The sequence below is a fragment of the Pteropus vampyrus genome, unplaced genomic scaffold, assembly GCF_000151845.1.
Source record: "Pteropus vampyrus isolate Shadow unplaced genomic scaffold, Pvam_2.0 Scaffold98, whole genome shotgun sequence".
Classification (NCBI taxonomy): Eukaryota; Metazoa; Chordata; class Mammalia; order Chiroptera; family Pteropodidae; genus Pteropus; species Pteropus vampyrus.
The window spans coordinates 5,571,706-5,584,682 of NW_011888879.1; the positions used below are offsets into that span (position 1 = coordinate 5,571,706).

The 12,977-nt window shown below is 44.2% G+C and overlaps 1 protein-coding gene across 1 annotated transcript in view; it reads left to right on the plus strand.

The window, feature by feature from the left end:
- Nucleotides 1-11,765, plus strand: part of COLGALT2 (collagen beta(1-O)galactosyltransferase 2) — an 83,943-nt gene extending 72,178 nt beyond the window's left edge. Inside the window, exons 8-12 of the mRNA XM_011364574.2 lie at nt 2,385-2,491; nt 4,339-4,471; nt 5,566-5,693; nt 8,734-8,940; nt 10,514-11,765. Of these exons, the coding sequence (XP_011362876.1) occupies nt 2,385-2,491; nt 4,339-4,471; nt 5,566-5,693; nt 8,734-8,940; nt 10,514-10,790 (852 nt within the window). The 3' untranslated portion in view covers nt 10,791-11,765. The remainder of the gene's footprint in view (nt 1-2,384; nt 2,492-4,338; nt 4,472-5,565; nt 5,694-8,733; nt 8,941-10,513) is intronic.
- The last annotated feature ends 1,212 nt before the right edge of the window (nt 11,766-12,977 follow it).

Sequence of the window (12,977 nt, forward strand, 5' to 3'; positions counted from 1 at the left end):
ATAAACACATTCCTATGAGGGCCAAACCAAAGCAAATAAAATGGAACAAAACCAGGATCTTCTAGCTCAGGTGTCCCATTTGGGAGTGGATGTGAGGACTGGGTAGCTCCTAGAAGCCTTCTGAAAAAAGCCAACTATGGGAAGTGACACAGGCTCAGGAATGCTACTTCCCTGAGCCCAGAGGAATCATCCCTCTGTCTGGAACAGAGACAGGGGCCTTTCCAACCCTCCCAGTTCTCTGTGACCTTGTTGGTGGTGTCTGGGCTGCATTTGACTATGTGGCTCTCTCTCTTTCTGTTTACCGTTTGCTGAGTATGAGCGAGTCGTCTGTGTTTTTTCTTCATGGCTACAGTTTTTATTACACTTGTCCTGGCAGGAGCTGGAACAGAATTGTTATTTACTAGAGCTGTCCCGGGCTGGAGGTCTCTGGTTTGAGAAGACTTTTTTTTGTTGCGTTTCTGTTAATTTTTGTTTTGTCTTGTTCTCACTCTCCTGGAGTGACCCCAGGTAGCTCCGTGTGTACACATGAGCAATGCCCTTTCCACGTCTGTAAAATTGGAGGGGGTGGAACGTGGCCCATCGCGGTATGATTCTAAACAGGAAGAAAATGAAATATAAAAGAACACACCCTATTAAGTCATAAAATCCCAAGTTAACGAGGCAAATAGAGTCACCACAGACATTATGTTTTTGTTTTTGTTTTTGTTTTTAATTATCCGGTTACGTAAACAAAGGAGGTAATGAAGTCATGAGGCACCTAACCCACTTTGCCCTAAATCTGGCAGACGACCTCTTCGAAGAGGACGTCCTGCTCCCCCATCAGTTTCTTTGGCCTTTATAAATGAATGAAAGTGAGAACACTTTGTAAGGAAGGGGTGACATTTTTAGCTAGCGTAGCTTTCGATCTCAGTAAAACATAGAGCATATTGATGACCACATTTTAAATGTGATCCAAAGCCAGTGTATTCTGAACTCCAGGCTGGTTATAAGACATAGTTTCTTCCTTCTGGATGTAGCATAAAGCAAACTCTACCATAAACCACATATCATAGAAGTTTTAATCTGTACTGGACTCAAGAAATGAGTTTGTTCAACTACCTCTTTTTTTAAAATAAGGGTCTGGAGCTTGAAACATTGCCTGTCTTCCTAAAAGTCACCTGGATGGTTAGTCAGGGTGAAGCTAACATCATTTGACATATTCCTGTAGGTTTCTCGTTTCTCATGCTATATGTCATCATTTTTTGGCTAGCAGCTGAAGTCTCCCTGTCTTGGGGGACTAGTTTAATGTCAAAGTGAGTTTATTACTGCTCGTAGCCAAAAGACCTTTTTAAAATACTAATTTACCTAAAATAGCATTCATGAGGCTTTAGGTATTTCTGTGGCTTCTTAAATCTGGGAATAGTCAGGACAGCCTCCTTATCTGTAAGTCCTCGTCGTAGCCTCATGATATGTATGTGTTTCATGCAGCGACCATGAATACAGGGGCTAACGTGAGGTACTTCTGGTGGACCCGGCCTCATGGGAGGAAATCTGAGTGCAGATTGTCTGAGAGTTCATGGGCCAGCAGGGGTCCACGCTGTAGTGTTTCCTACAGATACACGTGACGTGGAAATGAAGCCTTTCCATTTCTCCCTCCCCTTTTCCTCAAAGGGCTAACCCCAAGGGCCGAGCCCCTTCTCTTCACTTCTTGCAGAAAAATTCCTTTGTCTCTAAGGGAATTGAATTCTGGCAAAGAAGCTACTAAAATTGAGACCTCGATAATTCGGTTTGGAACTTTTGTAAATAAGACGAATGTGTGAAGACCAGATTTTTCTTATTCTTTGACTGACTTTAAATTTTTCTCCAGTGGATACACATTATAATAATAGCCAATATTTAGTACCCATGAGATACGACCTTCATTATCCCAGTTTTACAAATGAGGAAACCGAGGCTTGGGAACTGGTCCAAGGCAAACACTAGTAAATGACAGCCAGGATGCAACCTCAGGTCTGCTGATAAACTTAACCACTTGCCAAACTGCCTCCTATCCCTCGGCGCCTATGTTTCGGGTTTAATTCACCATCGGCCTCCTGAAGAGTAACTTTTTCAACTTTCCTATCTCAAGAACAAGGCAAACATGTTAATCAATGAGCATTAGAGAAACAAAGAGAGGGACAACTCACTGCAGATGGCTCAGCTTTTAAAGTAATTCCGTTTTGATTCAAGTCTCTTGACCGGTATGAAATACAAACAAATCTTCACCACGGCTTTCTCTGTCATTGCCACTCCTCATTCTAACAAAACGTTAAAACTTTGGTCCTTACATTTGCTTAAATCCTCCAACAGCCTGAAGTAAGACTTGAGTAACCCATGTTTCTCTTCTTTTTTCCTTTCTGCATTAGATTTTCATGATAAACCTCAAACGCAGAAAAGATAGGCGGGACCGGATGTTACGCACCCTGTATGAGCAGGAGATTGAGGTCAAGGTTGTGGAGGCCGTTGATGGAAAGTGAGTCTGCTTTTTTTTCTTCTAAAACCCTTCCAGATGTGCTCGGAGTGGCGACGTACCCTCTGACAGAGCGGTTCGGGGTGGCAGGGAGGTGCGGTCATCGGAATATAGGCCCATTTTTATAACAGCCATGTGCAGTTTACTTTGAGAGAAACATGACTTGTAGTAGCATGGAAGCTAATTTGACCGTGTAAAGCAGGTCTGAAGTCCAGTCACCGTCCAGCCATCTCTGGTCTTCATTACGCCGAAGGCTCGCACTGGAGATGATGTTCTCCCATCTCTTGGGGTTCTTGTAATGTGGGGATGGTTTCCAGCTTTCCGTAGTGTCTTGGAAGGAATGCATTCAGAGTTGCATTCAGAGCCTGATTTAAAACAAACTGTTCATCATTTGTTAAACTTGGGCGACCTGAAGAAAATAAATGGAAAAAGTACATAACTGTTGCATGAGATCTGCCTGGGCTGATTACTTTTCCCAAGAGTATGGCAGGAAAGTCACACGGGGTACGGGTTAGATTCCTTCAAGAGTTCTTGTTAATGATGTCGTGGTTTTCTTTTGTTTTTCTTTGCTTTACCCTCTTATTTGACACCCTATTTCAAGACATAGATTTTTGTAAAATCTGCAGTTTTATGTTGTAGGTTAGTTTGGAATACGAATGTTTCTAACAAGGATGGCTAGAAGTTGTTGTGGAAATTCTTATGACTCCTTTAGAGAATTTCATCGGTGTTTCTCAAAGTGTGGCCTGGACCCCATGGCAGAGTCCCCAGGGGCCGGTGAGAGGGCAGCTTCCTGAGCCCCATCCTGAAACATGATCTCCAGGGCTGCCAGGAATCTGCATTATTTAGACACTTTGAGGTGATTTTCTCAGATAATATTGCCACATAAAATATAGGACACCCAGTTAAATTTGTCCCAAACATTGCATGGGGCTTACTTATACCAAAAAATTATTCATTGTTTTATTTGAAATTTGTATATGTCAACCTACTGCCTTCTGGTTTCTAATGAGTATCACTTATTAATCTTATTAAGAATACAGTTGACCCTTGATCACTGTGGGGGTTAAGGGCGCTCACCCTCCCCAACCCCGCACAGTGGAAAATTCTAATGTAACTTTTGGCTCCCCCAGATCTTAACTACAAATAGCCTACTGTTGCCCAGAAGCCTTACTGATAATATAAGCATTCAATTAACACATATTTTGTATGTTATCTGTATTATACTATATTCATACAATAAACTAAGCTAGAGATAAGAACATGTTATTAAGAAAATTGTAAGGAAAATACATTTACAGTATTTATTGGAAAAATTTCTGAGTATAAGTGGACCTGGAACAGTTCAGATCCAGGTTGTTCAGGGGTCAGCTGTAGTTTATGTGGCGATTCATTTCTCTCTTACTGCTTACACGATTCTTTCTGCTATTTCTGTTTTTAACCTTTTTTTCAAAAATTTAGGTCCAAAGAAAAGACACACACACGTACACAATTCCTCTCCTTATTCCGTCCTGTCCTTATTCTTGCCAGTATTTAATGCTCTTATTAAAACCACTTTCCTTCATTAGGAAAACACTGTTTCAAAGTTGTCAAAAAAACAAACAAACAAACAAAAAAAACCCCGATGATATTTAGAATGATGGTGCATTTTATGAGGAATACACAAAATATAAGACACCCTCTTGTTTTCACAAAGCTCGTAACGCCACCACGACACGTTAACCCTGAGGAACACGTTAATCCTAAGGAATTATGGGAAACCTGTGGATAAAGGCCTCTGGGAATATACCGAACTCTCCTTCTGGCTTCTGAGATGGGACCATCTCAACCTGTTCGTTTTCTCTGTCCTGCAGGGCACTCAACACAAGCCAGCTGAAGGCCCTGAATATCGAGATGCTGCCTGGATATCGAGATCCCTATTCCTCCAGGCCTCTAACCAGAGGCGAAATCGGCTGCTTTCTTAGCCACTACTCTGTCTGGAAAGAGGTAAATAACGCTGTATTTAGACATACAGCTTTGTAATGAGGAGGGAAGAGTGTGGGACTCTGCAGGTGAGTTAGGGCCAGACCCGTAACTGTTCTGGAATTACGCCTGGAAGTTGCTGCTGTTGCTTCGTGTCTTCCTCTGAGATGAGGCCAGCAACAAATAACGAGGGCTCACCTGGGTGCCACTTGGGATGATGGCGGGAGAAGATACCCGAGGTCTGGGGGCCACACTCCTATCGATGCATTCTTATCCTTGGTAGGAATGCCTTAGTCATATCTAGCATGTCTTCATCTATTAAATGATTTCATACAGGAAGTCACACAGAAGTCATGGGAGCTGGGTCAGGAGGGATGGGGCCATTTTACCCAAGAAGAAATAAATAGGCTGTCCAGGCGAGAAGTGGCAGGGGCAGGACTTAAACCCATACCTTACACATTAGACATTAATGGGGTGCCGTTGGAGCCTAGGCTTCCTGATTAGGGGATGATTCTCATAAGAAAAGAAAAGGTCTCTAAAGAAGGACCCCTTGAATGCCTTCTCTCTTTGAATGATCCAGTCTATGCCCATCTTTTCTTTTTCTCTTTAGAGTTCAAATGAAATGTAACATACATATATATATATATGATAAAACATAGGCCAATGAAATTTCATAAACTGAACAACATACTCATATTAACCAGCACTCAGATGAAGAAACACGTTGCCAGCACCCCAGAAATACCTCCTCTGTGTTTCCTTGTAGTCACCTGTCCCCAAGGGTAATCTCCGCCCTGACTGTTAATGACAGCAGGAATAGTTTTGTCTACTTTTGTACTTTTTTAATATGAAAGGAACCCTATGGTTATGTACAAGCTCTTGACATTACGTTTGTAAGATTCATCTGCAACGTTGCATTGAACTGTCGATCATACATTCTTATTGCTGTAAATATATCACAGTTTATTGATCCATTCTGGTGTTGATGGGCATCAGCGTAGAATCCAGTTATTTCTTACATATTATGGTACTATACTCTCGATGTTTTCATACTTATTTATTTAATAAGAATAGGTATCAAACTTTTCATAGGGTGTCTCCCCTGATGACCTTTGTAGGTAATTGACCGAGAGCTGGAGAAGACTCTTGTTATTGAGGATGACGTGCGTTTTGAACATCAGTTTAAGAAGAAGCTGATGAAGCTGATGGATGACATTGACGAGGCTCAGCTGGATTGGGAACTGATGTGAGTGACGAGACAAACTTATGAGAGGGCGCCGAGGGGCACTCAGTCCTTTCCAAAGGACAGCGAGCCCCACCTCCCCAGCTGGTAGGAGATAACAGCTCAAGCTTCTGCTTAACTAGTTTTCTCTCCTTAAATGTTCCCAGAAACCAGAAGCGAGTAGAGTATAGCCACTGGTTTCTGCAGGGTGAAAAAGAAACTATGGGAGATTCTTTATGAGACCTGAAGTCTGCCTGTAGATCAGGGTCCTTCAGAATGAGCACTTACTCGGGAGCATCGCAGAAATCCCACCTGGGAAGCCACGTGGTACACAGAGAGGCTGTGAAGTCAGAGGAGGAGGCATTCATTCAAGGGCAAGGGTTCTGTGTCACACTTGAGCCTCAGCAGGTCCCCTCTGCAGCCTCTGGTGGGATGGGGGGTTGGCAAGGGGGAAGTCTCTTCTGCTGAGAAGGGAAGCCATGCAAGCAGGGAGATCACCGACAGCTGGGCTTGGCGCGGGTCAGAGGCTGTCGCAGGAAAACCAGGTTCACCAAGCAGAACTGACATTCAGTTAATGCTCATTGTCTGCTACCTCTGGAGATTGAATTTCTCTCTCTCTCGCTCTCGCTCTCACTCTCTCTGTCTCTCTCCTGTCTCTCTCTCTCTGTCTCTCTCTCTCTCCTCTCTCTCTTCCTCTCCTTCCCTCCCTCCCTTCCTCCCTCCTTTTCTTCTTAAACCAAAATGACACTTTTTGCTCCCCTCCAATGAGGCAGAAAATTCCCAGGCATTATGTTCACTCCCCAGCTGTGTGTCAAAGGCAATTCCATCAGGGCAGTACCTGTTCCTTTGGAGCAGCTGCAGCAGACAAGCTTCCCCCTCCCGTCCTCGGAGGAAAACTTAACTACAGGCCCACAGCACCGTTCGGAGCTCTAAAGAAACCGAGTAATGGCTCCACTAACCCATGGGAAATAGACCCAGAGGTCATCACTGCGTAATGAAGAGACTGGCGGCTTGTCACATAGCAACCACGAGCTTAGGTTCTGCACTGTCCCTTAAGACTCCTCCAGGAGTCACCGCACCTCAGCTTTCTGAATCTGTGGCTCTGCAGCCTGCAGTTAAGGCCTCACGGGCATGGAGACTGGAAGCTATTTTATGCTCACGTGACATGTGCAAAGGTCGCTTTCACATAAGCTTCAGAAGCACTGAGGACTCGGAGAGTCTAAGGCTTAGAATTGGCACATATCCCTGTTCATTTGTAGTTTTGTTGGTGCATTTCTTGGGACAAAGTACCAACAGACCCAAGAAAGAAGAACAATTCTAATAAGGATACAGGAAAAATAAAAACAAACAGATGTTTTCTAAATTTCACAGACTTCTCAAGTCAAAATATTCGAAATCTATTGCGTCATCTTAAAGAGTTATAGTGGTTTCAAGTTTTTCACCTCTCACTTTCTAAAATAAATAAGAAACAAATGTTACTTAAACTCAAAACATGAAAACTGATAGGCTGGCCATGCTGCTATCTTAAATTTCTTCAGAAAACAAGGAAATAGTAAATGAGAAGACTAGAACAAGCCACTGGAGTCATACAGGGCAGTGCTGTCCAATAGAAAGATCATGTGAACCACGTATATTGCTTAAAAATTTCCAGTAATCACATTAAAAAGGTAAAAATAAATTGAGTGAAATTAACTTTAATAACACATGTTCTCTAACCCAACACATCCAAATATTATTTTAACATGTAATCAATTTTTAAAAACTATTAATGAGTTAGTCTACATTCCTTTCTCGTGCCTTTTTCAAAATCCAGGATGTTTTACACGCACAAGGCATCTCAATTCGATGCTAAGTTTTCAACTTGCAGAAGTCAACTGGAGTCTTACCAAAACAATACATTTTGTTTAATAATGACAATTGCTTGATTTAAAACAATAAATTTTGTGTAGTAAATGTTACGCAGTTAGTAGCGTGTGAAATGTTTTACACACTTTCAATTTTATCATTTAAATTAAGTAATATTAATAAATTGAGTACAAACTCAGTTCCTCAGTCACTTGAGCCATGCCTCAAGTGCTCAGTAGAAGTTTCTCTTCCACTCGATGACACATGAAATTCAGACTCTTAGGTCTGAAGAGACAGTGGCTGAGAGGATTCGTTTGATGTCTTCAGAGGAACTGAGGATGAACGTTGACTCGTTCCGCAAATCCTGGGATGTTTTGACAAGAGGAATCCCTTGAATGTTGAGACAGTTTTAAAGCAAAATGGAGGAAGTCAGCTTTGCCTAGTTCGCAGGAAGCAGGCACCTCCTCAAGTTGCTCAAAGCAGGTGGAAAATAAACAGGTTCCAGACAAAAGTAATGGTTTCCAGATCCAGGAATAGCTGTGGATAGGCCGAAATGTCTGAGGGTACCCCCTGTGTTGCAGAAGTTGTTCATGGAGGGAGGGCAAGACTAGCCTGGGTGCCCTTCTCAGAGCAGAGCTCTCGGAAAAAGCCTGGACAGAGCTAGGCGCGTGCAAGGGGGAGAAGGTCATGCAGGCATTGTCGTTCACTCGCCCCAGGAAGAGCCCCCTTGGGGCCACTCTTGGGTTCCTGCATCTTTTACTGCTGACTGTTTCTTTCCCATAGCCTGTTCTGTCCAGTGTTTACTACCAGCAGCATTTGGAGAACGATGCAGAAAACATGGACAGCTGAGACTCTGGACTTGAAAATGACAGACTCAGAATTCTCACATCTGACCTTCGTCCCCTTCCAACCTCTGTAAACAAAGCTGGAGATCTCACGCTACCTCTGGGAAATGATCTGAAAGATCTTTTAGGATCTCTACATCTTAACTTTCTGGCTTAAACACAGTCTGCTGGGCAAAAGTAGATGAGATGTTGATAAATGGAGCCAGGGAAATGGCACCGCTGGCGACAGATGACAGTCATGTTTGGTGACATGATACATTTAATACATGACACAGTTGGTCTGAGCTTTCCAAAGTATATTCGAAGCTGTGCTCTGTTCTTGTAGATGTCCAGTCTCCCAATTGGAATTTTCTCCTCTGCCCACTTCCTTTTAGCTATATCGGTAGGAAGAGGATGCAAGTAAAAGAGCCCGAGAAAGCAGTGCCCAACGTGGTAAATCTGGTCGAAGCTGACTATTCCTACTGGACGCTGGGCTACGCCATTTCTCTACAAGGAGCACAGAAGCTGGTGGGAGCTGATCCTTTTGGGAAGATGCTGCCAGTGGATGAGTTCCTGCCAATCATGTACGACAAGCATCCCGTGTGAGTGCCCTGAACTGCCTGCCTGTCCTGTGGGCACAGCCCGTCCATCCATTACCCTGCTCAGTTTCCAGTGGTACTTGGTATTTTCTAAAGGTGTACTGCTTTCCTAAATGATTTTTCCATAATCGTGACCCAGGTGGCTAACTCGAGTGATTATCCCCTTTCCAGATGGGGACGATGAGGCAGAAATGGTGAGTCTTGCGGGGGGGGTCCTCTTTAATACCCAATGTAATTTAATTGGACCTAAGTGTAACTTAATTTAATTCAATTTAAATGTAATTTAATTTAATTGGACCCAGTGTAATTTAATTGGACCTGATCTGCTCAGTCTTCTCCTTGTCTTTGATCTCCTTATTTCCATAAACTCGTACACCTCAAGGTGAAGGTCATCTTCCTAAGCACCTCAAATTTTTCAACTCATTTCTCAGTCTATTGTGTGTGCTGCTGGCCAGGCCGCGGCTTACAATGTAGTCAGGAACCCAGACCTGTGAACAGTCGATGTGATGTATTGTGATACCTGTGATCACGGAGGTGTGTTGGAGGCTCAGGGAGAGTGAGGTGGCCTCTGCACAGGGTATCCATGGAAGGCAGCAGTGTCATGCCCAGGGTTTCTGTAACCCAAGAGTTCACACCGACCCAGCACCTATCGAAAGGGGTGGCAGCTAATGGTGTGCTTGTCAGCCTCCCCAATAATTGTGGCCCCTGAGGCAGGAACAGCCTTACATGTCTCTGTCCTTAGAGCCTAGACCAATCTCTACACATACAAGCTGCTCAATCAGTGATTCCTAAATTCACTAATGGAGCAGGAGACCCGGTTCTAACCGTGGCTCCTTCTTTCGGTTGCTGTGTGATTCTCACCTAGATGGTCTTCATTTTAGCGGTTGAGAGTTCCTGATCTCTGTCTTGCTCATTTTGTCTCCTGCCCTCAGTAAAGATGGGGCTCCTTGCCCTCTTTATGCAACAGGTCAGAAACATGTTGCATCCTGGCAGAAACATGGAGGCCAACCATCATCTCTTTATCAGAAAGGAAGTTAACACCTATGGGGCACTCACTGATCTAGGAGCTGAGCAGATGTCACTTCATATAATGTGCACAGGAGCCGAGGGATGGAGGTCAAATCATTCCTCAACTTTACACTCACGGGGAGCTGGAATGCAAAGCCGGCTTGGCAGGTCTCCAAGCCTACCCCGAATTCACTACCATCCAGATCCAGCTGTCTAATTTACTAATCAGGAACAGGGTGTTTTCTATCAATTGATCACACTTATTAATTATTATGGTCCAACTGAGCTTAATTCTTAACTTTTAGAGTAAGACCTAAAATTCATCTTTTTTAAACTAGTCTATCCAAATACAACAGAAATATCCTGACTTTTTCTTTGTGTGTTTGTTTAGATCACCTGAAAGCCCCTAAAGATCTTTTATTGTGTTTATAAAGTTTTCCACAAAAGGACACAACTTAAAAGACAATCAAATGAATCCCCGACAGGTTAAGAGATAACGAGCAGGGCCCCTCGCTCCCTTCCCCCGTCCTGTCAGCATCCTCACGCACCTGTCCCCTCTTGTGTCCAGAGCCGAGTACAAGGAGTATTACGAGTCCAGAGACCTGAAGGCCTTCTCTGCAGAACCCTTGCTCATCTACCCGACACACTACACAGGCCAGCCGGGGTATCTGAGTGACACGGAGACCTCAACCATCTGGGACAACGAGACGGTGGCTACTGACTGGGACAGGACACATTCCTGGAAGTCCCGGAAGCAAGGGCACATCCACCGCAACGCCAAGAACACAGAGGCCCTGCCACCACCAGCCTCCCTGGACACGGTGCCTTCGAGGGATGAGCTATGAAGTCGCCACAGGGCGTCGCCACCCTTCGGTTTTGCTAACGGGCTGTTCATCTTTTTGCTCCGGTTTCTTCTCGTGGTCACAGTCATCTAAGCAAAGAAGTCTAATGCAATTGATCGAAACTAATATATTTTCGACAGGGGAGGAGAATAAGGAAACTAAACCCAAATTTCCTAAGATGGCAGGAAGACAGGCTTTAGGGCGACCATTAAGGTCAATGTTACTCTTGATGCCTAGTCCACTACCCGTATGGTACCGGTTCTCACACATTCAGGTTGAAAAATATGGCTCAGAGACTCGTCCAAGAGAAAGGTGATCACCACACTGTCCCATCAGTACATAGGTGGGCAAGGCAGCCATGCCAGCTGGACCACATCCATTGGTCTAGTGGGCCCATTTTATGTCATAGATGTAACTTTGAAGACTTGTGTATTTCGCAAGTTTGTGGGGAAAATCAAATCACTTAAAATCAAATTAATTGGCCTTTTTGCTTAAAGGAATTCTGTGATGAGCCTTATTGCAAAGCAAATTTTTCATCGTAGTCCTAGTTATACAACAAGGATGGGTGTTGGGTCTGCGACTTGGCCTTTGACCATCATGGCAATTGAAGGTCTCATAAAGACGTTCCAGTTTGCCATGTGGGTATAGCTTAATAGATATTCGGGGGTTTGTATAGACACTTGAGGAAAAAACAACTCAAACTTTGACCTTTTGATTGTGGTCACTTGAGTTAGGATGCTCTATTTATGGAGATAAATTTAATATATAAGAGGTTAGGGCTGGTGTCTAATTTCTGTCCCAGAGGATCAGCATGTCAGACTCACCCCTCCACCGGGGAATGAATTGCAGGTGTGAGTTTTATGTGTCACTGTTAAGAGGCAGAGCACATTTGTCAGGCTGGCAACTGTCCTTGCCTGGGTCTTTCATTCGTTTGGATTATTTATTTTATAAAGTATGGGGGAAGTATCTGTTAGAAAAGGCAGAAAAACAGATGTTTCAAGCTTTCGTGGCACCCTGGGGAGCGGTCAGTGTAGACACTTTGATTCAACGATCTGGTCCTCCTGCATTTCCCAGGTGGACTCTGGAGTGGGGGAACCCTAACCATCCGGAAGCAAATGACTCTCCATTCCCAGTGAGAGACCTTAGTCAGAAACAACAGACTGATCAGCTGACTCAGGCCAAAAACCAGGGAAGCTCTGGGAGACAGGATCCAGGGCAGACAACCTCTCTGCTTTCTTTATAGATCAATTATCTGTAAAAGGCAGAGTTGGACGACACCATCTCTTCCAGCTCTACCATCTGTGATCCTTGGCCATCTCATGGCGACTTGCTTTGGGTTTACATTCTCGTGCCTGTAAGCAGCAAAACTTTGCCTCCAGAAATAGCCTCCCCGAGCCTCCTGACCACACACTCCTCCCCCGGCGGCCTCCATGTTGGAGCTTCAAGCTTTGGAGCAGAGCCCGGGGACGGAGTTGCTGCGTGTACCAGCTCACTGCTCCCCAGAGAGGCCCCGGATGCAGGACGAGGCAGTGTGCCTTCACGGGACCCCGGCCTGGGCCTTCCTCTTTGATTTGTCATTGCTGATAGTCTCCTACGCTGACTAATAGGCCAGGAGACCGAGGAAAGGGAAATTGGCTAACTGCAATTTTTATTGCATAGACATAGCTGTCAGAGCTTGACTCTTTTTATTTTTATTTTTTTCCTAGAGAAACAGAAAGAGCACCTGGAGAGCTTGTGAAAAACCCTTAGGTGATCCCTAAGGTTTCCTTAAGTATTTTGTTTGTGTATTTTAGTGTGTGCAAGTGTGTGTGACGTTCACGATATTTTTTTAATGGGGTGGGAGGTGGCTGGGGTATTGGGAGTGGGGGGGATTGAGTTGTTTTTTTGTGTGTGGTTTTGTTTAACAGAGAACATTTTTTTTTTCCTATTTCCCCCTCAGCTGGTCTGATGGGTTTATGAATTCCCATTCTTAAAAGACATTGGTTTTAAATTGTAGAATTTTAGATGAGGACTGTCCTACTGTGAAGAAAGTTCTGGTTCTGTTAGCCCAGGCATCACTTCTCCCCGCTCTTGTCTGGGATCCCAAGCATGGTCCTTCTGTTGGGAAGGTGTGAACTGCAGACCCAGCATTTCCTTAAAAAGTCGCCTTTTCAGCACCCCAGGGGTTCCTTGGCCTCATTCTTCTTCCTG